This window comes from Odontomachus brunneus, unplaced genomic scaffold (genome assembly GCF_010583005.1).
Source record: "Odontomachus brunneus isolate Ranch 3 - 2012 unplaced genomic scaffold, Obru_v1 Obru_scaffold_073, whole genome shotgun sequence".
NCBI classification, from domain to species: Eukaryota; Metazoa; Arthropoda; class Insecta; order Hymenoptera; family Formicidae; genus Odontomachus; species Odontomachus brunneus.
Window position 1 is genome coordinate 316,266 of NW_022639523.1, and position 25,803 is coordinate 342,068.

The 25,803-nt window shown below is 43.3% G+C and overlaps 1 protein-coding gene across 3 annotated transcripts in view; it reads right to left on the reverse strand.

Moving 5' to 3' along the window:
- Positions 1–2,070: 2,070 nt before the first annotated feature.
- LOC116847079 (retinal guanylyl cyclase 2) overlaps positions 2,071–25,803 on the reverse strand; it is a 48,018-nt gene continuing 24,285 nt past the window's right edge. Inside the window, exons 3-23 of one of the 3 annotated variants that reach the window (XM_032821689.1) lie at positions 23,893–24,266; positions 22,154–22,317; positions 19,984–20,110; positions 18,880–19,032; positions 15,608–15,980; positions 14,645–14,943; positions 13,594–13,696; positions 12,967–13,069; positions 11,718–11,906; positions 10,828–10,908; positions 10,565–10,741; positions 9,902–10,061; positions 9,305–9,454; positions 8,760–8,931; positions 8,242–8,382; positions 7,767–7,959; positions 7,106–7,277; positions 6,324–6,594; positions 4,997–5,008; positions 3,438–4,021; positions 2,071–2,784 (exon numbers count right to left, since the gene is read on the reverse strand). In XM_032821689.1, the coding sequence (XP_032677580.1) occupies positions 2,528–2,784; positions 3,438–4,021; positions 4,997–5,008; positions 6,324–6,594; positions 7,106–7,277; positions 7,767–7,959; positions 8,242–8,382; positions 8,760–8,931; positions 9,305–9,454; positions 9,902–10,061; positions 10,565–10,741; positions 10,828–10,908; positions 11,718–11,906; positions 12,967–13,069; positions 13,594–13,696; positions 14,645–14,943; positions 15,608–15,980; positions 18,880–19,032; positions 19,984–20,110; positions 22,154–22,317; positions 23,893–24,166 (4,155 nt within the window). In that variant the 5' untranslated portion in view covers positions 24,167–24,266 and the 3' untranslated portion in view covers positions 2,071–2,527. Of the gene's footprint in view, positions 2,785–3,437; positions 4,022–4,996; positions 5,053–6,323; positions 6,595–7,105; positions 7,278–7,766; positions 7,960–8,241; positions 8,383–8,759; positions 8,932–9,304; positions 9,455–9,901; positions 10,062–10,564; positions 10,742–10,827; positions 10,909–11,717; positions 11,907–12,966; positions 13,070–13,593; positions 13,700–14,644; positions 14,944–15,607; positions 15,981–18,879; positions 19,033–19,983; positions 20,111–22,153; positions 22,318–23,892; positions 24,267–25,803 lie in introns of those variants that run through there. The other 2 variants (XM_032821688.1, XM_032821690.1) reach the window with 2 other exon arrangements.

A 25,803-nucleotide genomic window follows, 5' to 3' on the forward strand; every position in this document is an offset into this window, starting at 1 on the left:
TATTAGTTATTTGTCGTCGTGAGTATAGAATTATTAAAGTTTACCATGTAAAATAGCGTCGATACATTTCTAACGCTGAGTAGAATCTCAAAGTCGACAAAGCAGACGTAGCATCGCGAAAATCTCATCAGTTGCTCAAAGAATCCTAAGTTCTGCCAGTTGAATCTCGTTGAAAAAATTCTCATTCTCGTTGAAAAATTGAAGGAATTCGAGGCTACCGCACTAAGATTGTAACCAAAGCTAGACCCGACGAAGAGAAAGATGCGAACGTGAATGGTTAATCGATGTTCTTAATCACTGACGAATAATATCCGACATTTTCCGTAAGTATGCGGAATTTTTAAATGGACACTGACTTCAGAATTGAATTTCAAGGGACGGACGAAAGTCAACGTGAACGATATGATGCTCGAAATGGGATTGCGAAATATTCAAGTATCGTGTAAAGTGTATTATCCGAATAAAACACGTATGTGAAATTTTGATTCGAATTGCAGGGGATCGTGGACAATGCGGTCGTATGAAAGATGAAAAGTTTTATTGAATTCGTCGATAAAGCTTTTCATTTGTCATGAGTTCACGCGAAGGAAATAGATGCATGATCGATTCCACAGACTGGTGCTACGACTTCAAAACGTAACTGCGATCGCATCGTAGACGATCCTTTACTGAGCTTGAAAGCAGCTTACCTACTCGCTGGATTCGAATTGAGCCACGTCGGCTGTTCATTTTGCTCGTCGAGTCGGAGTTATTCGAAACTCTCCCGAATATATTTCCGAGAATATCTGCGTGCACACGGGAAATGATCTCATTCACGGTCCTGCGTCGTAGAAGTTATTTCATGTCCTGGCACGATCGTCGGAAACGATACCGAAAAATGACGAGAGACAGCGCAGTGGAGATTGTCGTCCGCGATAAGAGCGTGCTCTTCTACTCCCGTTATTATTACACGGGAAATCGGAAATGAGAGATACAATCATACGTCTAAAGTTACTCGCGCTTTAATGCGCTTGCCAAGAAATTCGATCGCATTCCACGCAAAGCGTGTAGCTTAGTACGCAGGTACTCGGCGCAAAATTCTCGAGTGCTCGAGAGTACCCTGTAACATATTTGGAATTGCGAATAACGCGTGATGTTCGATGGATACCCCGTTTAGTGATCCGGGAATATCCCATTTAGACATTCGCGCTCTCCGAGATACTGGGATGTTGATTTCGACGTGAAGTGACGAGCGACTGTCGAGCTACCTCGTCGAGCAACCGGAAGCTATATATCGGCGAAACGTCTAAATACGCGGAATCAACCGATACAGAGACACCTCAGGGAGTTCGAAGAACGGATCGCCCGTAAATCCTACCAAATTTTTCTTTTTTTTCCGCATCAACGATTACTTACGAACGACTTGTACACGCCACCGAGTTCTTATTCGGTTCCGGTTCTGATCCAGTTCCTTATTCGCAATTATTGCACGAAATACTAATACATCCAGGCAAGAATATACAGATGGAGCAGGCAACGAGTCACGACGACACGCATTCTCAAAGATATCGAGACGTTAAAGTTTGATCTATAATGTATTCTTTACTTTCTGTTTCTTTCTCTTTATCTCTTTCTGATCGAAATCTTAAACCTTAAGAGGATGCTGGAGTCGATGACAAACTCGAACAAAGTCGATAATGCAGAAACGATCGTCATTAACATAATCACGCTATCCTTTTCGTATTTCTTGTATATACAGAACTTATATGAATGTGTATTGTTTTGCTTTGTTTTACCATATTCAACGGAATGTGTATTGTGCTTTGTTTTACCATATTCAACGGAAAACCTAATCATATATATGTAGAAATCTTTCTGCAAACTTTTTCGATATTTTTAAGCTTCCAAATGCAAATGCGAAGGTAGAGCAATGTTCTTCAAAATTTTTCTGTTTGGAGCATCCACAATTTCAGTATGTACAAGCTGTGGAACTTTTGAATTAGACAAATATTACGCTGACAGCTTGAGATTTTACATTAAAAATTGTTTGTTCGTTTTCGACACATATCGAGCAATGCTCCTATTTATTTTTGTATGTACTTTAATTGCAAAAACATTTGTAATTCTGTGTAACCAATACGATGTAAACTTTGCAGAAAAATGTCAGTGTTTTGTCGGTAAAATTTTCAGCTTCAGCATCCCCTTAAGCCAGAAAAAGACATAGAACAAAAAACGGGAATAAAAGAGCATATTGTAGATCAGGCTTAAGACTTTAACGAGGATGAGATATTGCAAACGGCTTACCGAGCCGACTTTCTTTCTTCTCTAGTACTTGTAAATTCATGGATCAGTTTCACTAACACCGATTAACTTTGATTAACTTTGGTTCTGTCTTTTTCGTTACAACGTGTTTCACGACGCGACCTTCCACATCTATATAGGCTCTCCTGCGTGAATCGTTTGTGCTTTAAACGCGATGCTCTCGCACACATAGGTACTATGTTCGATTTTGTGCTCTCGTAAGATTCGAGGTTTCTCTCGTGGAGACTCAACGTAACGACAACGACTCAACGGAAAGAGAAACCGAAGCCGCGTGACGATAGTTCTGCAGAAGAGGTCCAGGAGTAGCCGGCACTTCCTCGATTCTCTCCAAGTCATTCGCTGCGCCCGCGCTGTTTTGCTTGTAGAGACGAGGAGTGGATCTCTGACTGACTGTACTGGATTGCTCCGGGATTGTGGACGTCGGATCATCTGGACGGTCCAAGCTGAATTGCCTCTTAAGTATTCGACATCCGGAACCTTTCCCTAGGGTCGGAAATGTCAGAGATAAAGACGGCGTTTGATAGACGCAGAAAGTTCATTAGTTTCAGACTCAAGGAATTTTAGAATAAGAATAAGTATAATGTAAATCTACATTTAGGAAATTTATGATAATTTAAGTCTAGATAGATCTCTAAGTATGCAATAAAATCTTTGTTATCAAGGTTGGAGCTGTTTTATCCAAATTAAGATTCAAAGTTAGGGCTTTCTGCACGTTTACAATAAGTCCAAATTTATAATTGGATTTAACTTGGATCTTAAATGACGTCTACGCGTGTTAACTGACTAAATATAATCTTGAAAAGACGATTCTCAGACTATAAGAGCCGTGTTAATAGTTGTTACTTGGAATATGTCTCATATGAGATACTCAAATTTCAGAGTTGAAGCTTTCAGTTGGATGACATGATATATACGTGGCATTAGATTTACGACCGCGATCTATTGAAAAACTCACACATAACTCTAAACTTAAATATGAACGTTTCACTCGAGGTATGTTTCAAGCAACGACTATTAATACGGGTCCAAGACGCCAAGAGCGAGACACATTGAGATTCTTACTTTCATAACTTCTTTCTTACTTTAATTGTTTCATTGATTTTATTGATCGCAAACGATGAATCATGAATACGTACCGTGGTGTTCATTGGGCGACAGACACCTGTAGTAATTGTACGGTGTGCTGAGGTCTTTCTCGTCGAGGCAACCGGCGAGTCGTCGAAGTCTCGGTGGCTGTCGATAGGTCGCCGAGCTGGCGATCGACGTGAGTGAACTGGTGGACGCGCCGAGGATCGTCGCCGTCGTCGGCTCGCCGCCGGATACCGAGGACGACACCCCGAGCGAGGCCTGGGTATCGCCGGATGTGCTTTTGGTCACGCTGCTGTGAGGCTCACATGCTCTGCTAAGCGTGTCTTGCCTCCCCGAGAGTGTCTCGATAAAGTCATTAGTGGACTTCAAGGAGTAACTGGGCAGCAGCGTGCGCTCATCGTGCACGGAAACGGCAACTTTCCTGATGTTGGAAGCTTCCTCGAAGGAGCCGGGTCGACTGTCGCTGTTAGCTAGCCCGCTGCTGATCGAGTCATCCCTGTTAACCGTGGCCTCCTCTAGTCCAACGGGTTCTTCGTGCGTCTCATCTTGCGACGGGATCACTGCTAGCTGGGAGCCTGCCGAATCACTCGACAATCCACTCTGGCTCTCCAGGATCAAGCTCTCGTCGCGCCTTCGAAGATTCAAAAAAGACTATGAGTTCTGTGTTATTACGACGGTCTCACGTCTGATGCAATGGCACGTAAGCCGTCGAGCGGACTATAGTACAAATTAATTGCTTCGTATCGAAAAATGGAAAAAATTAGAATGAATATGCATGAAAGTAGAGGTGCAAAAAAATATATAATTCAGCGGTTGTGAAATCGGATTATATATCGGTAGTTCCTTTTCTACGATTCTACATCGGGAAAGATTTCAACTTTTATGTCGTCCAGAAGTCCTAACTTTCGAAAAGTAGTATATTTCGAACTTTTGTTTCACCGATGTCTATTTCCTCTGTTATGTTCAACGACATTCGTGCACTGAAATGCAGACGTGAGAACCTTTGGGGTAAATTTCGATGCGAGAGGCATGCTCGATACTGGAGAACGCAGGTGTCTCGAATGGGTGTTTACTCATATATGATGTGATGTTGCACACTTCTATTGTACATATGTAGAATTCAAAACTCATAAAAGTCATCGTAGTCACAGCTGGAGTGATATTATTATTCCATCGAAAAAGAAGATATTGTTTAAAAGAAAAATAAGTTCAACCAACAATACGAGAATTTTAAATTTGACATTAAAATGAAAGACGCAAACGATATTTTGATGCCACTGCTTCGAAATGTGAAAGTTCATTCGTATATCGCTTTAATATACATTATTCGACAAAATCGATCGATAGTATATTTCCAAAAAAATACCAAAGCCATTATGATGAAAGTTATTCGGATAAAAAATTTGACGACTACGTTATTAGACAGAATGATAGATAGACGGTATTAGAAGGAGTTATTGTGGGAGCATATTGACGCGGAGAACATGATATATTCAAGCCTTCTTGCCTAACTGTATCTGACGCACGGTCCGTGGAAGATTTATCAAATGTAAAATGATATGATCGATTCGAGAGCGTCGAGTTATTTTCTCGTGAATCTACTTACCCGTGGTTCTCCCTGAGTATAGCGGCAGAATGGTAACAGATAAAAGTATTAAATATCTGGAAAATAAATAAGACAAATAAAAATACACCACATCGGAAATTCAGAGACTTTGCAAACTTCCCTATCACCGCCCATATATCCGCGAAAATAATTATTACATATGATTATGTATAAGTGAATATATGAATATAATTATGTATAAGTGTGTATATAATTAACTAATATTCATAAGTAATCACTGACTACTTATTATTGAACTCTTAAATGCAATTTCGCTACTATGAATCTATATATTTTCACTTTTTAATATTTCGCATTCAGTAAGAGTGTAATTAAAGAACTCCTCGAGAACTTCTTAATAGTCTGTTCGAAATTAGCTGAGAGGCACAAACTCGACTTTCACTATTCGCGTGGAAACTGTTCGCGCGAGCTATTTAATTTTCATCCTTGTCCCCGCTCAGAATGTGGAACCAATACGTCAATTCGAAACGGCTATTCTTCTCAGATTTGACTCTGTCACCCACGGCTGGTTGAAAGGTTACGCGAAGGGTCGGAAACACCCCGCATAATATAAGCGTTAACCCTAAGAATATAGGACTCTTTCCCGTTTACGCAGCGCTGCGTAAGTAGGTCAATTTTTGCCCGTGGGTATTATAAAAAAATAGCTCGTATGAGAAAACTTTGCTGGTACATATCACTTTTACGGATACGTCAGGCAACTAAAATATAAAGTATAAAGGAGTGAAGTTCGAGAGAAAGAGAGAGAGAGAGAGCACGAGAGAGAGAGAGAGAGAGAGAGAGAGAGAGAGAGAGAGAGAGAGAGAGAGAGAGCACAAGAGAGAGAGAGAGGGGGGGGGAAGACAGAAAAGCCGTTGGGAAAAAAACTTAACGCACGGATGCAGTAGCGCGCGCGAGTCGGAGAACTCGCGACTTATTGTTACATAATTAAAAACTCCCGAGCGCGTTTCTCTCTCGGCCGAGTTTAACCAGGGAAACATGGCGCTCTCGTTGATTAAATATAACCCTCGTCTCCGTGACGATTCGGAATGCGAGGCGAGAGACCGAAGCTGTCCGGAAAACTTTCTCCAGGCTGCGGCGAACCACCCTCGTCTCGACCCCGACGGAAACGCTTGGGCGCGAAAAAGGGGTCGCGTCGAATATATAAAGGAGGTCCATCGCAATAAATTGAACTTCATAACGTCGGCCGGATGCGCCGATGTTAAATCACAGGCGTTAAAACCTACGTCTGCACGACAAACTTGTCGTGGTAAGGCCGGCGGATGTGTCAGGGACGGGATATCCGAAAAATGTTCACGATAAAGCTTACCCGAGAGGCGGCGGCCTGGGTAGCTCCTTGTCAAAGCCTTGCTTGCCGAGCAGCCAGTAGGTCGGCATCTTGCCTTTACCCTTAACATCGGTGGGCCCGCGGTATTCAATGTGGTATCCTCCGACTTGCGTCAATCGATCCCTCGTTGCCTGGCTCAGATGGATACGCCACGGCGCACCGGTCGACTCCATCCTCGAGGCGGTGTTCACCGTGTCACCGAAGAGGCAATAACGTGGCATTGTTAGCCCAACCACGCCGGCACAGCACGGGCCTGAGGGGAAAAATCCCTTAACCCTTTAATGACCGTGCGTCATGTTTCGATATAGATATCCATGAATTAAAGGAGAAGAGAAGAAGGTCTACAGGAAGTTAGTCCTAGCTTCAGAATTTGGAAAAAAAAGATTATTCAGAATGCTGCCTGAAAAATTCTAGAGTTCTCAGTCGATTTCAGAAATAGTTCCGTCGTTTATAAAACAGTCAAAACACCACTTCAGGAAGGCAATTTCTTCATAGTTCCGAAGATTAAAAAAAAAATTTCTAAACGAAACTTCCAGTGCTTATTTTAATGCAAAGTTTAATAAAGTTGGCCTTTCCCCCTTTTTCAAATGGTTCTTTGACTGCTTGAAATGCCGAAACCGATTGAGAACTCTAGATTTCTTCGAATGAGAGAACTCGAATAATTTTTTTTCAAATTTTGAAGTTGAGGGGCTATCTTTACACAGTCAAGAAAAAAAGAGCAAGAACTAAATTTAAAAAAGTGATTGCTCGAAGAGTGCACTAACCCGTATGAAGACCGATGCGTAGCCGGAGCGGCGTGTCCGGAAGATGTTTTAACTTGAATTTTCCGCTCTGATGCAGCAGGTCAAGCGCCATGGTTGCCACTTGAGATGCGTGATCGGGTATTCTCACAGGACATCCGCCCACGACCATGTAAGCGTCACCGATAGTTTCCACCTGTGATATTCGAACAGGCGTTATCGGCATGGTATTATCGGAATTCGGTAGCCCTTTGATGTAATCTGGTTATCGTGTTTGTACGCATTCCTCGTACTATGTGTCTGTTAGTTTCGCGTAAAGCCGTTCGTATCTTTGTTTACAAGTGTAGAATGACCAGAAACGAATAGCATCTCAAATAATTTGTGAAAAAACTCAGAAAAAATAAAATCGTGGCACGAACGTGAAACATTATAAGTAAAAGCATTAATGATTAATCAAACGTCATTTACACCCCAGAAAAAATTTATCGAGGTTTACATTTTATATTTTATTTTCTCGCGTATACGCGCGATTTTCCCGGCTGTGTGCAGCGTTGTGTATAAATTCATTTAAAGGAGAGAATATATTGTTTAATTTTATTTTATACGGATTTTATCGCGAAACGATGTCGAGAGTACAATTCATCGGGAAAGGTTTGGCTACGCTCTCACGATTCATTGGATTTACCTTGTAGACCGTGTACGCGTTAATTGTGTCGTCGAAACAAGTGTACAGATCGTTGAGGAGATCGACCACCTGAAAGGGCGTCGAGCATGCGGATATTGTCGTGAAGCCGACAATGTCCGAGAAGTAAATCGTGACCTCGCGAAACTCCTCGGGGTCGACGGGCATGCCGAGCTTCAGTTTTTCAGCGACCGAGCTGAAAGCACCGATCCAAGTGGGTTGATTTTCCAACGCGAAAATTGTTGAAACATCAGAATTTCAAAGAGAAGAACTAATCGCGAAAATTTAACGATTATTTAATTAAGTACTAGTTTAATAAAAAAAAAAACGAGCATCAAGATACTTCTTAGTCTCAACTTTGAAGTGAATGGAAGAAAAGTCACGATTTTGTTAAGATATTAACAAGAATTTAAATAAGTTACTTTCGATCAAAGTACATTCACGAACTAGTGAGAACTTGGAACTTTCTATCGTTTACCTAGGTAACATTCTATTCAATAATTGCTCAGTCTTTTTCTTCTCCATGTCGAGCTGTTCGGTACGTTCGCGAATGAGTTCCTCCAGGTTGTTTGAGTACTTCTCGAGCATTTGGAACATCGTATCCACGAAGTTTACTTTCCTGAAAATAAATGACAGGGCGACTGATGGCGACATCTCTTCATCGAGACATACATTCGACTCACAAAGTCAGATAACACATTTTTCTCGCGCCAATGCGCTTGAGTTCTCTCTTTTCGACTCATCAATCATGCAATTAATTAAATGAATTTAATTACTTAGTTAATTATTGTTAATTAATTGTCGAATCTTATCGGTGCGGTTTAGTACTCGTTCGGTGGAGATTACGCGGCTAAATCGCTCGTGCTATCGAATCCTGATTAGATCCGTGAGAAATGGATTTCCACGGCGCAGCCCTTATTGACGTTCCAGCCAAGGATATACCCGGTATTTCCGCCCCCGAGGGCACAATACCTCGGGGTTGGACGGTGGTTTTACCTTCCGTGATTCAGCTTCTTGAAGAGATCATGTACATCGTCAAAGTCAGGCCTCATCTCCGCAGTTTCTGCCCAACACTGGCGCATGATGTTTATGGCTTCTGGCGGTGCAGCACCTTTGCTGACCGACGGTCTGATTAGCGGCGGTGGCTTCATCACTTTCTCGATTATATCTGCGGTATGCGAGACGGGCGGTCCTCGGATGTTAGATAATATTCTCGATTTTAGGGCGTCGCTGACGATCGACCGCGTAAACGTGAGATTTCCATAAGTTTGGTACTTCATACTCGACTGACGTCAATGGATCAAAGTAGGTGACGATGAACGATAGATCCGCGTTAAATCAATCGTCAACGAGAGTAAAATTTTGATTCCAATCATAAAAAACGATCTCTTCGCGGTATCCCCGTGGTTTGGTTATTGTAAAGAGATATTTAAGGGAAGTCCTTAATAACACTCGAAGTATATATATATATATATATATATATATATATACCGTTAATAGAGATTGCATTGATCGCGTAGTTGCGAAGTTGCGCATATTACCTTCCGGAGATAGAGCGAGCATACAGAACGGCTCTCCGCGGACAACGACTTCTTGCATAATTATTCCGAAGCTATAAACATCTGCCGGTTGGGTCCCTTTTTTCTGCAGATTCGGATGCCTAAGCAGTTCCGGCGCGGTCCATAACAAGTCTACCGAACAACAAGCCGGCGATTACTATTCGCTCGAATACGCGCGCTTATGCGAATAAAATTCATAATAGCGTTCCGGTTAATTGAAACGCTATTGAGCGCACGGTGAAATCTGTATTTCGCTTTAAACGTCTTCAATTAGCAGAACATGCCATCCAACTTTTAATTAATGGGACTTTGTAATCCGAGTAATCGTATAATAAAATTTCTAAGTAGGGCGAGAACACTTAATAATGGAGTTTGACAAGCTTAAACTTGGCGCAATTTAAGTCGATGCCAAGGATTATTAATTTATTATAATAACACAATGTTACTCTGCGATTCTGTAAAAATTATCGCTTTAAGATGATCTAATCGAAAGAGTTATATCGATCACGTACGGCGTGTGTATACCGAAGAAGATTTTAGTGAGAAACGATGTAGAAGAGAGTTGAACGAACAACTTACCTCGAGCTGTTTTAATCGGTGGTAGAATGTTCTGTGCTTCATAAAATGCAGGCAAGCCGTAATCGGTGACTTTCAGGACCCACCTTGCGTCGATCACGCAGTTGCGCGAAGTGAGATAGCCATGAACTCGTATCGGGGTCCCGTGCATGTATCTCATGCCCTGCAAACACAAGAAATCGACTCGAAAGATCGGCATTATACTTAAAATTATAATTAAAAATTCTCGGACAACCTGATGATAATTTTGATACTTCAAGTCTTGAGTATATTAGATTCCAAATGCATGACAACAAAATCTTTTTTATGTTGGAAGGGAAGAGATCGATGTTCGTTTCTTTAGACCTCAATAGCAAATGTCTGGAATTCAAATCTTTCAAGATTAGCATGGATATTTTCAAAGAGCTAAATGCTAAATTACACTACTTTAATTAATTAATATTGAATACTTAAAGAACAATATTTACAATCAATTAGAAAACTTTTCGGTTCTGAAATATTCGTGACTTTGAAGATTTTTGTGACGGGAGAACTGAAGAAATGGACGTTAGCTTTTCTTCCTTCAAGACACATATTCCACAAACTGTTTCCAATCTTTGTGAAATTTTGTTGGTCCCCTGAATCTTCTCACTTCATATCATGTTGCAAACACGCGATCTTACTCACCCGCACGAGATCGGTGAGCAAGGATAATCTGAAGGACCAATCGAGTTTGATCTCGTCCTGGACAAGCACGTCCTCCAGAGAACCCCTCGAACAATATTCCGACACTAGGCAGGGTCTCGTAGGTTCGTTAAGGCATCCAATCAAAGGATTGAGGTTCTCGTGTCGCAGCCCCTGGATCTGGCCAAAAGTAGAAAGGGGTGAGATCTATTCGATGGAATCTATATCTCTCGGAGGATTATGAATAAAAAAGTGTGTGCCTTTACCGTGACCAGCACGTCCATGGCCTTGTTCTTCAGTTCGAACGTACCTTGAACGGGCAGCTCCTTCAGTTGCACCAAGTCACCCTATTAGAAATTAGAATGGGTAATTAACTCGGCGTCGACACGGTGGCGAGTATCCTGTGTCGAGTATCTTGTGATAATCTCGCGTTTGGTCGTTTCGGCGCGAACACGATGATGCTCGACGACGTGTGCGCGGTTTAACGAAAGTAACGGAGATGAGGGGCTATGGGATATTTTAATACCACCTTATCAATCTTGATTATAGACACGAGAGATGGTTCTTATCGGTCTGATCTTATTATGGAACCTACGGCATTAATCAGTGTCACGATATAGAGAACATCGTCGCGTCGTCTGCGTTGCGATGCGCTAAAATGAATATCGATGTGTGCCCGGGGTATATTCTTGGCATCTTCGCATAATGCCGCGCGTCGTGTCAAGCGGAAAATTTGCGGAAGTGATCAACGGTGAAATTGGTGTGCGCAAGGGTGAGCATATCCGAGGACGGTGGAACATCGATAAGCCTCCTTAAAAGCGCATTACGGAACATCTCGGGCTGCTGCCCGCTCTTACTTTCATTGTGTTTCCCTCTTCGAGCACAACCGCCAAGTAAATCTGGGAATATTAGGAAACGAGCGATTGCCATGTCTACGATACTTCCGACCATTAGCGTCTTTATCATGCGAGCTCTGGCGAGTCAGCAGGTCGGTTTATCGGAGTTAGCCAACTCGATTAGCACGTCTGATTCGATCGAGCACGGAACCTGAGGAATTTGTGGTAAAGCAGACGACAGGATGTTCGCGCCCGTCTCACGCCGGCAAAGTGGATCGAGTGCAGCTGTTATTGGCACGCTGGGTGCTAGGTATACTTACGTTGTACCTAGCGCGTGGATCCTTGAAGAAAGTGTGTCGCGGCAAATTCCCGCTGCTGGTCTGCAAGTACGGCCTGAGGGAGTTCACGCTTCCTAGCTGGAGCAGATCCGGCTTCTCGACTTCCGGGCCGCCGAACTCCTGCAGCTGCTGCAGCCAGCAGCACAGCATCGCCTCGATGCCCTCGTCTACCTGAGAGCACACGTGAGCCGCGCGCGATAAAGTGCTTAACGCGGAAACCACTCGAGCGATCGTATACGAAGGTAATAGGATCGAATAGATATACACAATGCCGCTGCGGAGAGGAGGGGACGTTTTGATGCAATTCAAGCCTCGACATGAAAAGGACTGCGAGAAAAAAGATCTCAGGAAGAACCAAGTGATATCTTATTTACTCGAAGAGAAGGTGGCGAGGAAGAATCTTTTTACATTTGTTTTGTACACCTTAAAACCCTAACGTGCACCTCTTACAGCGTTTTTAATTCGGAAACACGGAGTCCTCTTTCTGCCACGACGAAAAATAATTTTCTAAAAGGTATGACACTACCTCTCTCTTTCTTGCGTACGAGTGCGATGTTCCTTTTTATCTCAAATATTCAGCCGTGAAATGTAGAATCGTATAAGAGATTAAGTGTCATTTTTCAAGTATAAAAATTGCGACGATGTAAAAGTCTTTTAACGTTTAGCGCATTAGCGGGGGATATTTAATGTTCGTTGAGCGGTTCAATGAAGCTCGGTGAAGCGACGTCGTGCTGACATTTAACACTTTTTTGTACAGCAGCTACTTTTGCCGTGCCAACCGGTAATTCAGGAACTCACGTACTGCGACCGCTCTCGCGTGAAATATATCCTTCCAGGACTGTAGCGATACTTTCTCGCGTAGATAAAGCAAGCACTACGTCAGGAAGGATTTTTGCTCCGCACCGTGGCGAGGAAAAAGTTAGTGTTAACACAATTCTGCAATCGTCACCCAACGACTCGTGAAAAACCGTTTCAAGACTTCATTGTGGCGCGTAGTAAAATGTAAACGGCGGTGTAAAATTTTGCAGCGTAGCTGCCGAAACGAGCGGCAAGTCTTGAACCTTAGTTCTCCACGTTTTCCTCAGAAAATCTCGCGATGAAATGATCTTGACGAGTGAATCAGGCAATTCCGCTAATAATTTTGCACGGGAATTCATGGATCTTTTTAGTGACGTTGGCAGGACAATAAGATTAAACACTTGCATTGTGCGTCCGACGAAATTCCACTCACCGTTCTCGAATCTACTGGAGGCACTTGAGGGAAAACAAAGTCCGACGTCGTTAGGATGATTTTGTACGGCCCTTTGGACATCCTCTTCTTGAGCAGGCGCTTCCTGCAATGTACATTAATTTCCTCATTATCAATCACTTTCCACTGTTTTTAGGTTTTTAGAATGAGCCGATTTTTAGATTCAGACCATCTAAGGTCATCTACAATATTTTCTTCGTTCTCGATTACATTCAATACAATATATTACATTGTAATAGTGATGTTATACTACATAATTCAATACATAATTTCATTATAATTGATTTACACTTGCATTAAACCGCTTTTTTCCATCTTCATGTAATATCGATCTGAGAAATATTCAAAGCAAACAAAGAACGAAAACAAGACTCATATTTCTTCCGTCCATTATACCAATTGCAACCTACAAGCGGTACTGAGTGGTTATAGGTGTAATATAAGAACTTATAAATTATATACGACAACAATATCGGAAGACTCTGAAACCGTATAGTCACATATAAATAGTGCGTGCGCGAGTGAAAGGGATAAAAGGCATGGTCATTTCCTACGGTTCGACTAAGGGCTATAAATGATATGGTACAAGGTGATAAAGTAATCGCTCACCGGACTATAATCGCGATAGCGATGGCGACAAAGGTGAACAGCAGCGACCCCAGAATAATAGCTACGATATGTGTGGTGCGGAAAGACATGTCGGCCAAGCCACCTGCTAAATAACGAATGTACTGCATTACGTAGTTATGAGCGTCGCGTTATGGGCGATATTTTCAGATTTCAAGGGTGATTCATATCGTCACTCGATCAATTGCGAAGATAGGCTACCCTTCACACTTTTCTCCATCCCACAATTATACCGTATTATACCGTTCTATTTTTAACAGGACTTTCCCCGACCACGCGTATCACACCGGCGTACCACGCCTATCGGATAAAAGCTCAATAAATAATAAATAAAATCTTTCTCTTAATGTCGCCTTCATCCGCAAAAAATATAGATTGTCAATTACGTGTCAATATATTAGTTGTAATATATGTCATATGCAAAATTATTTATGTCATTACTATAAATATGAATTAAAATACTAACTATGAATTAAAATTTAGAAATATTCAGAAGAGAATCAAGAAGCGCGTCCAATGTATAGCGCGTAAGTAGAACTAAATGCTGCGCATAGCGGCTGTCTAAAGTATAATCAGTGTATTCTTCACTGGGATGTTATAACTGACAACTCAATTAGAAGTATAATACTGTAAACAGTGAGATCCCGCTGAGGAAATCAGTTAACAGCAATGACTGTTCCCATTATTGATGCACTTTGCGAACACAGTGTTACTGCATACAAGTCGTTAATTCTACCGTCACAAGCGTAGAAAATTGGATTTTATTTAATATGTATATTGCAGATTTTGCAGTGAATGTTACATGGAATGAATGGAGCGTCTTCACTGAAAATCAGTGAACACTTTATCGATCATCGATGAAAGATGATCTTTTTAATGATGATTTTTACTGATTCACTTTAAGAGAGCGTCCGCGGGTCATTCGCTGTCAATTGCATGATTAAATCGTCGCGCACATACATATAAAAGCAACATACATCCTCATTAAGTTTCGCTCACTTCACAATGACATACGTCATTAAGTTTCACTCACCCGCGCAATCGGCATCGTCGTCGCAGGACAGCAGATCGGGACTCTCGACGTTGAGAAACGCCACCGCGCTCGGCGTCAGCTGCTGGACCAGCAACTGCTGATGTCGCTCGACCACCGCGAGGATCGGCTCCCAGCCGGCGTCACGCCAGTCCATCAGGGCGTATGTGTACATCTTATTGTTGTGGCTGTCGATGCTGCTGTTGTCGCGCGTCAGCACGGCCAAGGACTCGTTCAGCCTGTCGAGCAACGCCACCGTCGCGTAGTTCTGCGTGCCGTTGAAGACCTTCTGCACGTCGTACCTGTGTGCGAGAGATACGTGATGAGAGAACGATATCCCGCTTCTTGTACAGAGGCGACGCGGCGTCGCGACGCCCAGCTAGTTCCTGCGAATTAATCACGGGCCAAATTACACGGATCGACGCTCGCAATTAACTCGACTCGACAATCCGACAAGCATGATTTCTATTATAATTCAGCAACGTGGGATTTCGCGCGAACACGATGAACGGGGGATCTCTCTGTCTCTCACTCATGATTACGAGGAGTTCGTGGCTTGCGCAACGGAAAACTTCGATTTACGACAGCATATTCTTTCATTTACACTGCACTCGAAATTGCACTCAGAATTTTCACGTTAAATAATCGTATAATATCGATAGATTTTAATAAAAAGGTTTAATATAAATATGATTGAAACAAATAATTTAGAATTCGAACATGTTTCAAGAGATTTCCATCGTATAACGTCGATTTAAATATTAACTAAGCAGATTGTAGATTAATGCATCACTTGGTATTTCTAATTATGAACAAACGAGTTTGTAACTTTTCTAACTTTTTTTCTCTCAATTTTATTTTCTGCGAAGGCTTCTTTACGCAAATACTTTGAATCTGAAATGGCCCTGCTCAATCACGAGTAACTGCATCGTCCGGAAGTGTCTTTGAACTAACATCATCAATTACCTTTGATCGAGTGGTGCGACCGCGACTAGGTTCTCCGTCGTGGCACTGCTGAGGTTTCTCGGCGGGGAGAACCTCCGCGGAGTTTGCTGTAACCTCCGTATCCCATCGTCGCCACTTGAAATCGCGGACGGGCTAGCGCGAGTTATGTTCGACGTAGAAAAATTGGAAGACTGAGTAATCGCGAAGTGTGCCAAGGTCGATGGATCGGTGGTAGGCGAGGTCGGCGAGTCATCCTTTGGTAGAAACAGGTCGATATCCTCCGTGTGGATCATCAGGATAACGGAGTTCTGGACGTGCGTTTGCGAGGCGACGTCCAGCTCGATCAGAACGCGATTCGTCGTCTCGTCAAACAGCGGCAAACAGAGCACCGTGGCTGACGAAGGAACATTATTACATTTATGTGTGTTGCGTATGCATGCGTGTGTGTGTGTGTGTGTGTGTATAAGGGAATGTATCGTGTATCCTGATTGCGCAAGAGAATTCGATATATTTACGAATAAACAAAGGGTATAGCATTCAAGCGAACCCAATACGCCAACTGATGATTGTAATCGAATTATTCATTATGTGGTGTTGTCATCTATATTTGGCAATTGGGGCTTTAGCGATTTGCGACACAGCGGTCGTGGTGACAAAACTGGGAGAGACGATCTATCAGTTTTGAACTTTCTTGTGAATTGTCCCCGCGAAAGACAATCAGAGGGTACAGACAATTGGCGACAAGCATACCCTTGTCCGTATAATGACGTTATTCAGAATAAACACAGTGACTATACTCAAAATACATACGGAAACTCTATTCAAAACACACTCACGTACACGTCGTTATTGTAAGTATTGTACTTCAGTAAGCTCCACGGTAGTTTACTCTCGTTAATCAACAAAACTTAATTCATTAGCAAGTTTGTTTTCCGTGTTTGGTCGAAAGTCCCGACATTAGGAGATTAAATGCCGACGATGTAATTGCTACGCTACTGTAGGCGCGATCGCGGTAAATAGCCGTTTAATATCCAAGGCAATTTAATTTTTCAATGAAACAAAGGCAAGCTTTCCGATATTGAGCGATGATTGCAGTCGACTTTTCGCGTTTGATTTTGCTGTATGAAATCTCGCCGAATCACCAAGAACGGCAAATTAGTGACGACAGAGAAATGCTCGGGCTAAAACAGGGAGAGTCTAAGTTTTTTTATTACGATAATTGCATCGAACCATGTGCTTGTATACGTATAATAGGAGAGACGTTTCTTGCTCCGCGGTTACGGTGATGTGTGCACACGTATGTGCAAGTGTGCGCGCATACACGAACGAGGAGGGATTGATCGATAGGACGAGGGCGACGGGGAGGGAGGAGTGGCGCGCGGAAGAGAAGGGTAAATCGCGAAAAAATGATATATTAGTTAACGACCGCGGGGGAACGAACCGCCGAGTGGCGATTAAGTTTATAGCGTAGCCTAACACACCCTTTTTCGAAGACAACACCAAAGCTCCTGAGATTTTAATTAAAACGTTGCAGAGGGCGATTGCCGCGCGTGCAGTCGAAATACCGTGCGCGCGGCAACCGTCCTCTGCAAGAGAGTCCATTTATAATTAATATTAATTGAGTCAATAGTAAAATATTAATTAACAGCAACTCCCTTTCTGCTGGAAATGTTATTGTGACTTTGAAATATATGTCCATAATGTCGAGAGAATGAATTTCTAACGCGGTGAAATTGAACAGTCGAGCTTTTCTCGTCGAGAGGGGGAGAGAGAGAGAGAGAGAGAGAGAAGCGTCGTTTCGGAATCTTTCACGGGAGAACGATACGGCTAATTGCCGAATAATCTTCCCCTGCGGCTTCGTTCGACGGGTTACAAACCGCGATCGCGTTTCGGGAGGGCGAGAGACGCGAAACGGCCGCCCGTTCATTCTTAAGATGGAAATTAATTAAAGCGGCGAGCTCTCTGATTACGCCGTATCTTATATTGAAATATACATTCGCACGAGCGAATGTTCGCCCCTGAAAGGAGCGCGTCGCGCCGTTTGCGTCGACTCATTTGCATCCACGAGCGCACTACTGGGCGTCGTAAATTGCCGCTAACTAAGTTGCCCCTCGCTCCTCCGCGAGGCTAACCGAGACGCAATCGTGACGGTTTAATGCAAAATTTCTGCGGAATTTTAAGCCATAGTCGTGTAAACGATCCCCGACTCGACGACTGTAATAAGTAACTCTTTCCTCGCGTTTCTCTTTTCTCCTTTTGTTTTCTTTTCTCGCGGCCTTATACACGTTGCCTTTAGAAAAGCCCGTGGGTGAGTTTTATCGCGTATACTGAAATTCGCGGATAAACACTCCGCGGTCGGCGTACGCGACCTAGCGACCTCATACCGTCACGCAGGCGAGTTTCGCACGTACATCTCTTACGCGCGGCGGAGGGATTCTGGAAAACGTTATTAGCTTCTGCCTTTCATAAACTCACGTAACGTGCGCGGTAAACGATCCCCGTGTAGTTTCCTGAACTTTTACATGCTGTTCAGTTTGCCAAACCACACTCCAATGTCCACCTCGAACGGATAAAAGATCTATAAACTGTGTAAACAGATTTCCCGTGAAATCCGCTTTCTGCGACGCATGTAAACAGCAATTATTCGTGCTCCGCGCCACGTCGGAACGCCGCCACGTTCGACTTGTTCTGTTTGTTTTGAAGAGCGAGCGAAATAAATTTCCGAATATGCGTTAATTTGCTTTACGCGAGATGAGCGGGAATCGTTTTAACAATGAGACCTGCCTTTGTTTTAACAACGAGAAAAATCGCAAAGTTAATTCTTCCTGACGCAATAATGGAGCTCCGTTGCAATTTAGAAAAGATCGTTCCTTAAAATCAAACAATTATCGGCGAGCTTGACGTATCAGCGAAGAAGTGTGCAAGACAGATGAAAATTTATGAGACGAAATTAATGTCGCAGATCCCCAAGCGCTCTGTGCGCAACGCCGCAACGGCGAAATAAACGGAATTAAACAATCAAGTCGTGAAACCCCCTCGGAACAGTTCGAATGCGGACAACGTCACCATTAAACTCACACCGCGGTACGTCAGAACTGCTGCGAATATGCTCCATTCCGACAGGATTTAAAGCGAAGGAACTCACACACACACACACACACACACACACTCTCTCTCTCTCCCTGCCTCATAAAGGAAGCAAACGCGCCACTTAATTTAATCTTTGATTCGATAGTTTTAGCGGCCAACTCGTGAATTACGCTCGCGCGGTAAGCGTACGTACTTACACTTACCTCGACGCGAGACGCTGTGCACGGACCTCAGGATCCTGCGGATTTGCTCGAGAGTGGCGCGATGGGGTAGAATCAAGTGGTATCGCAGGACGACGCCGATCCTTCGGAATGCGTTGATCACGGCGCGGTCCAGGCTGGACCACGGCTCGCGATCTGCGGTATCAGAGGAGTCGATCCGATTAATACGCGTTAAAATTCAATACACACGCTGCGTCCCGCATAATCGGATTTTAATGGACCGATTGGCCGGCCAACTCCTGTCCCGTTACTGTCCCGGCCCTTTCGCCGCGCTGCTCGCGATTGCGACTTAATCCTTAACGCGCTCTCGATTTGCGGCCGAATCGCATTATGATGTCACGGGGCGAGAAATCGTACGTTATCTTCTCTCGCGCGGTACACGTCGAGGCGGCAAATGGGCTCGTTCGTATGCGCAGCGCTCGCGTAGTTTGGCCGTGCCGAAGGTGCGGAAATGTGCTACATTAATTCCATTATGTGCCACGAATTGATAAGAGACTGGAAATATTAATAGGTTGCTACTCGGGAGACCATATTTTAAAGTTTCAAAACCGCCTTCGTGTAAGAAAAAAAGATATTGTTACCGAGTCTGATAAGTTGCCGCATTCAATGCTCTACATTCGTGAATCGAGAGCTTTAAGTGAGCAGCTTAGCGCATGCTTATTATTAACATGAATCATTTCCTTATTTTACGATTAACATGAATTATTTCTTAAAAAGCTCACATACTGCAACTTTTATTTTAATTAATTTCTTTCTTGCTATTTTTTTATGTAACAAAATTAAGGCCCGTATTAATAGTTGTCACTTGAAATTTGTCTCATATGAGATATTCAGATTTTAATTTAGAGTTAGATTTGAATTTTTTCGTTGAATCACATAATACATGTAATATTACACTGAAATTCGCGATTATAAATAAAAAAATCCCATGTAACTCTAACACAATTTTTTAGTAAAAAGTATGAAGTAAAAAGAATGAAGCTTAAGTAATGCTATTTTATTATTATTATCCCACTCTACTTAAACGTTAAGAAGATTTGCCAGTAATAATTATGGTTCTGAAATATTGTTTCCTTCGGGACTTACCGGTACCAATAATGGCTGCGGTTTTCCACTGCAAGTGCAGGAATATTTCCGCCACGGCATTAGCCACCGATGGTAATGACGGAGAAAGCCTAATGACCGATGAGAGATCCCTCTCCTTCAAGTCTCTCTGAAACATAAATTGAGTCGATCTTTGTGGACCTCTGAAATTTTAATCACGCGATAATTGAGGCATTGTATTTCTGGTTCATGTTCCTCTCGTGTCCACTTGAAATCAATACTATCCGGAGAGAACGAGATTTTAAGCAGTGAGGCAGTCGTAAAGATCTTGCTCGTTCGTTTCACTTCGTTAATAATACGTCATGTGTGCTTAATTTATTCATGAACTTTTTACACATATCTCTTATAGTGAGACAAGACTCAAAATATCTCTTGCAAACGTCTGCTTTGCGACAACTCGCTGTCTTACGTTGAAGTAATTCTTACCGGTAATATGTAAAGGAGATTTACATAGCTTTATCGCCAGAAGGAAATAGTTTCCGAGAAAGTTGAAGGTTAAATGTAACGGATAGGAATAGGCGTTGTGAAATGTAATCCCGCTTTTAACCGAGAAATATCCGAAACTGTCTGTCGGATCCGCTGAAACGTTGACAGAACTGTTCCTTTGGGAGAACGCGTGAGAGATCTATGAAAGGATAAAGACGAGTTTCTTGAGTGAGGTGAGGTGACCATTTGTTTCACTCGAGAGCAAGGTGCATTTCATTGATTATGCACGATGATTCATCGCGGAAAAATTGACGAAAATCCGCGTTACCATTTTCTATCGTCGAGCCGCTCGATTGACGTCGTGCGCTGCGCGAGAACATGCAGAAACTGCAGTTAAAAAATCTGGTTCGAAGCGAATAAACATTTGTCGGGTTCAACTCAAATACCGCCGGAAAGTTCGACGGTCATCGTTGAATTCGCGTCTTTCGGCGGAATCAATTGCGGTCGGGACGGAATTTATGGCTCCCTGGATTTCACTCTAGATATTGTGATTGTTACGGCGCGTGATTGTTTACGGGCGCGCAAATTTTCATCAGTACAATTCTACTCGCCAGGATAAAAAGACGCGGTGCGTTAAATAACGCCGACGACACACTTCGCGAGCGCGCTGCAACGGCGCGCAGAATTTGCGACCGATGTTCTTTCTCTTTCTCGCTTTTATTTTCTCGTTTGCGTTTGAATTTCGCGCGATGGCCTTTGGCGTTAATTTATTCCGTGCGCGCGAGCGCGATGCAATTTATTTTACAATGTGTAATTCGACGCGCGATCAAAGCGCGACATCGGCGATCCGAGAAACACGTGTCGGATTCGCGTATAAAACGCGGCTTTCGTTGATTTCTACAGAATAAAACACGCTACAACGCCTGTCAAATGTAACGTGCACCACTCAAACAATGGTTTCATGATTCACAATGGTTTCAATGAAGGTTTCATCCAATTTTTTATTAACAATGACGGCTGAATTTTATATATATAAATATTATACGGTCAATGATGATGATCTGACCGAACCGGAGTGGAACAAGTCAATGCGGGTCAGACATGCGTCCGGACCACACAATATTTCGTTACTTTGACACGACAGTTATTTTCAGATTCTTCTCTTAACATACTCATCACCACAAAGGTGATCGTCATGCAACGCGAGAGTGTTAATATAAAATAATCCAATTGACATGAGAAAAGTCAGTTGGAGAAAAACTGCTATGGCTGTTTTAATTACATTTTCTACGGAGTTAGAAAAAATACATGTGATTTAAAGTTAAATAAATATCACATTAAAGATTGCAGTTGTTATATAACTTATTTATGCAATTGTCATAGTTTTTGTGATATGTAACGTTCAATTAGTGAATCCTCATGTATATGCGTAATACGGGCGCGGAATAACATTACTCTGTTGCGGCAACCATATTCAATTGGGTGATATTCCAAGTGTTTTCTGCGGGTAAACTATTGAATGTGTTAACAGTTCTTTAGCGTAGCGAGGAACGAGCACCATCAGTGAAACAGTTTCAAATATTTCACGTCAAATGTATCCCCGAGGATCTCTTGACTCGTAGAAGCGATGGGCACGCGTCTTAATCGCCAGTCGATGGCAGGGCCGGTTCAACGGTAAACCGACGGAAAACGGTCAAGAGGGTGTTGGATTACAGAGAACACTCACCAGCGGGCAGGTCCAAGTAAGCAACGGCTTATTCCCAAGATGCGCCAGCTTGGCCGCCACCTCGCAGATCGAGCTGTCGAGCGCGGCTATCACCGCCTTCGTCTTGCTCTCACCCAAGGCGTGGATTAGCGCACCCAGGCCGCCGGTCTCCGTCTCACACGTCACTGGGAATTAATTAGCCGCGCTATTAGTTCCTCCTCGTGCGAACGGAGACGTTCATGCGGCCCGTTCTCCCGCGTTCCGGCATTCCGCTTCATCCACTTCGGGAACTTGTTAGCCAGGTATGTATGAGCGAGCGAGCGTGGCGAACGGGAGTACGGGGCACGTTGTGTGACGTATATTGATTTAATGGTGCAATTTTCAATGGGTTCGGATCGATTTCGATAAGCTTGCCATCCTCCCCTCCTCCTTCTCCCTCTCCACCGTACTAGTTAATAAAGAGACAGCTCCCACATGCTCTCGCGTTCCCTGCTCGTTACAGCTGATATTTAACAATATGGTACGAGTGTTTGGCGTTACTCTGTTGAAACGGGCTTCTATTCAAACGTGTGCCCTCGTGTGGATGCGGGTGTGAGAGCGTGTAGTACGCGCGCGTTGCCTGGTCGACGGCGATTGTGCAAGATATAATGGCGCGGACAATACGGTGGAGATGTTATTAGCGACACTTCCTCAATATGGAGCTCCACTAGCGACTCTGCCGCGGGGCCATCAAGTTCGCGTCGAGTCGCCGTCTCTGGTTCTCGAGTCGCGTCCAAATATCAATTTCGCGCTTTACGAATCTCGCTGTGTCGCGAGCGTATTGTTCGATTGTCGAACCGCGAAATGACCGCGACATTGACGTAAACATTTAGGAAGAGCTGTTCGCACCTCACCAGACCGGTACATTTGCGTTAGATGCGTAACCGGCTCGGCGATTTCCGATTTGAATACGTAATTGGACTATTGAACATCGCGTTATTCACGCGCGTGCAAATTCACGCCGTTTGATATCGTGTAACGGAAGCGCGACATGATTAGATTATGGTCGCTCTGCACGTTGTGGATGAATATCTGATTGAATACTGTTGCTCTACGGATCGTATATACATGATATTAAAACAGCGTCACATCACTGGAGTGTTGAGTGCTGTATTATTTTTCAGATTTGCGTCGAGATTTCACTCATTCAGCCGAAATATTCGAGAAACCGGGACGTTTCAATGGCAAACGTCAACAGAGTCAATCGATGGATTAGAAATGCGCGAAGTTTTCTTGAAATATATTTAACTGCCACGCTGCGTTGATTGCCACGCTAATTTCCACTGATTATCAAGAAATACGGCGGGAATAAAAATAATTCACGGTGTACATATTCACTGGCTTGTTTCATTGACTTTCTATTGACTATACAGTTAATACATTATATGCAATTAGTTATACTTTATACGTAAATTGGTCAGTCAGAAACACGACAATATTATAGCGTCAATTTTGCTTGAGAATCTAGATCGATGATACTATTAGCCAATTTACAGATTGTTTTCTGATTGCTGCAATATTAAAATTGAAATAGCGCAATATAAAATTGAGGGAAAAAGAGAGAGAGAGAGAGAGAGAGAGGAGGGGGGGATTAGTTTCCTGTCAAAATCACGTGGAAAGCTCGCGTAAGCTCTCCGTGGTATTTTCCCCGCATGCGTTGTCGTTTCTTTTTTTCTCGGATACGACGTCGTACGAAGTTGATGTACGAGTAATGCACTCACGGGATCTCGGCATCACGCTGATCGAGAGCTCGCCGGCGTCCGGCGTGCGCTCCAAATGATCCTGTATCTCGGTGACGTTGATCTCCCAGTCGCATTTCTCGCCCAGGAAGACTATCACGTCCGAGTCGGACTGCGGTTGCTCGCGGGCTATCTCCGAAGGATAGGTGGACGTGCACGAAATACGACCGCTGTCGGCCGAGGAGGGAAGAATACACCGGGATAGGATCGCGATCGGGATCCACCACCAGAACTGACGAAAACAATTCCCGGCCATGGGCCCTTGGACCCTGCCGATCACGTCACTGCCACCACGGCGGGAAACGGCGAGACGACACCTTGTCCTGTCTGTCCGCCCCGTCCACTTTCGTCACTATCTGCAAAACACGTACGTCTTTCATAAGCGCGATTCCTCAATCGATACTTTCACAGATTGCTTTGACAATTTTCTAATGTCTTAAACGTAAAGTCAGATATCTCCCTGAAGAGATATTGTTCTCATTTCATCGACTTACTCGATTTTCGGTTTCATTACACAATAAACAAGCTTCCTATAAGAACGTAGCCGGTTTCTTGCGATCAATCATACCCGGCAAATCAGCCTTTCACGTAAAACCGATCCTTTATTCCAATTATTATCGATACTATTAATATCTGTTCCCCGTACCAGATGATTGTGCACTATTTTATTTATTTTAAATGTTTAACAATAATTAAATGAGTCGTTTTGTAATATAACGATCTATTGGTCTAATAGAAGTGGTCTAATAGACGCGTTAATTTTACGTTATATAACTCGCTTTTTACGTTGCGGAATCAAGTTCGAGTTCGCAGAGTGTCTCAAAGCGGAATTCTCCCGTGGCTGCCTGCGCGTACTCGGCACGTAGGACGGCTGGAAGGTGGATATTGCGAGAGTCGGTGAAATCGGACTGACTCTTTGTCTGCTACGGAACATGCGATGAAAACGCGAGCACGACTGTCCTTTCCTTTAATGCCGTGCGAACAAGGAGCCCCAGTGGCGTAATTAGCTCTTTGAGATGTACGGCGCCGCCCAAATCCGACGAAATGAAGTTTTTCTAGCAAGTTGCGATTGAGACGCAGACGCTCGCATTTTTTCTCCGCCGTCGCTGCAGCTGCAATTTTGTGCGCCGCGGAAAGGTCGCGGTTTAGTGATGAGTTGAATACCAATGAGAAAAATTGCGAACGAAGTTATATGAGCTCTCGAGTCCCTTCGCGAAGAAGCAACAGGCAATCGGTGTTCCGTAATTATAAGCCAACGAAATATTATTCTTTCCGTAAACACAGAGTCATTATAAAGACTAGCTTAATAAGGAGAGATGTAGGAATACCACAAGCGCCCTCAGGATTCGATCGCATTTCTTCTCGTCATTATACGTTTCTTTGACCAACTAGAGTTTTTTTCTCGGACGAGTCGGCCTTGTAATTTCATAATTATTCATTAACTGTGTTACGCACGCAGCTGTTTATACTTAAATCGTAATGTGAAACCATCAAACTGAACATTTCTGAATTTCTCTGAAAAATATCGCGCTACCACATATCACATTACCATACCAAATATCACATTACCACTGACGAAGGAAATTAAACCTGCACGCTGCTCGACGAAAAACCAGCAGACAAAAGCGCGAAGAATCCGGAAAAACGCCGATAATTACATCAATTAGTAGGATTGCGTCCGTAGGATTGCGAGGGTTAAACGTCGCCATCGTTAAACGAGTTTTAAGATAATTATTTTATGCTCACTGTATACTGTTGTACAAGTGTATTAACGTGTAACGTCGTTATAACAGCGTAGCCGCAGCAAAATTTATACGGCGCGTCATGAGAGAGAGAGAGAGAGAGAGAGAGAGAGAGAGAGAGAGAGAGAGAGAGAGAGAGAGAGAGAGAGAG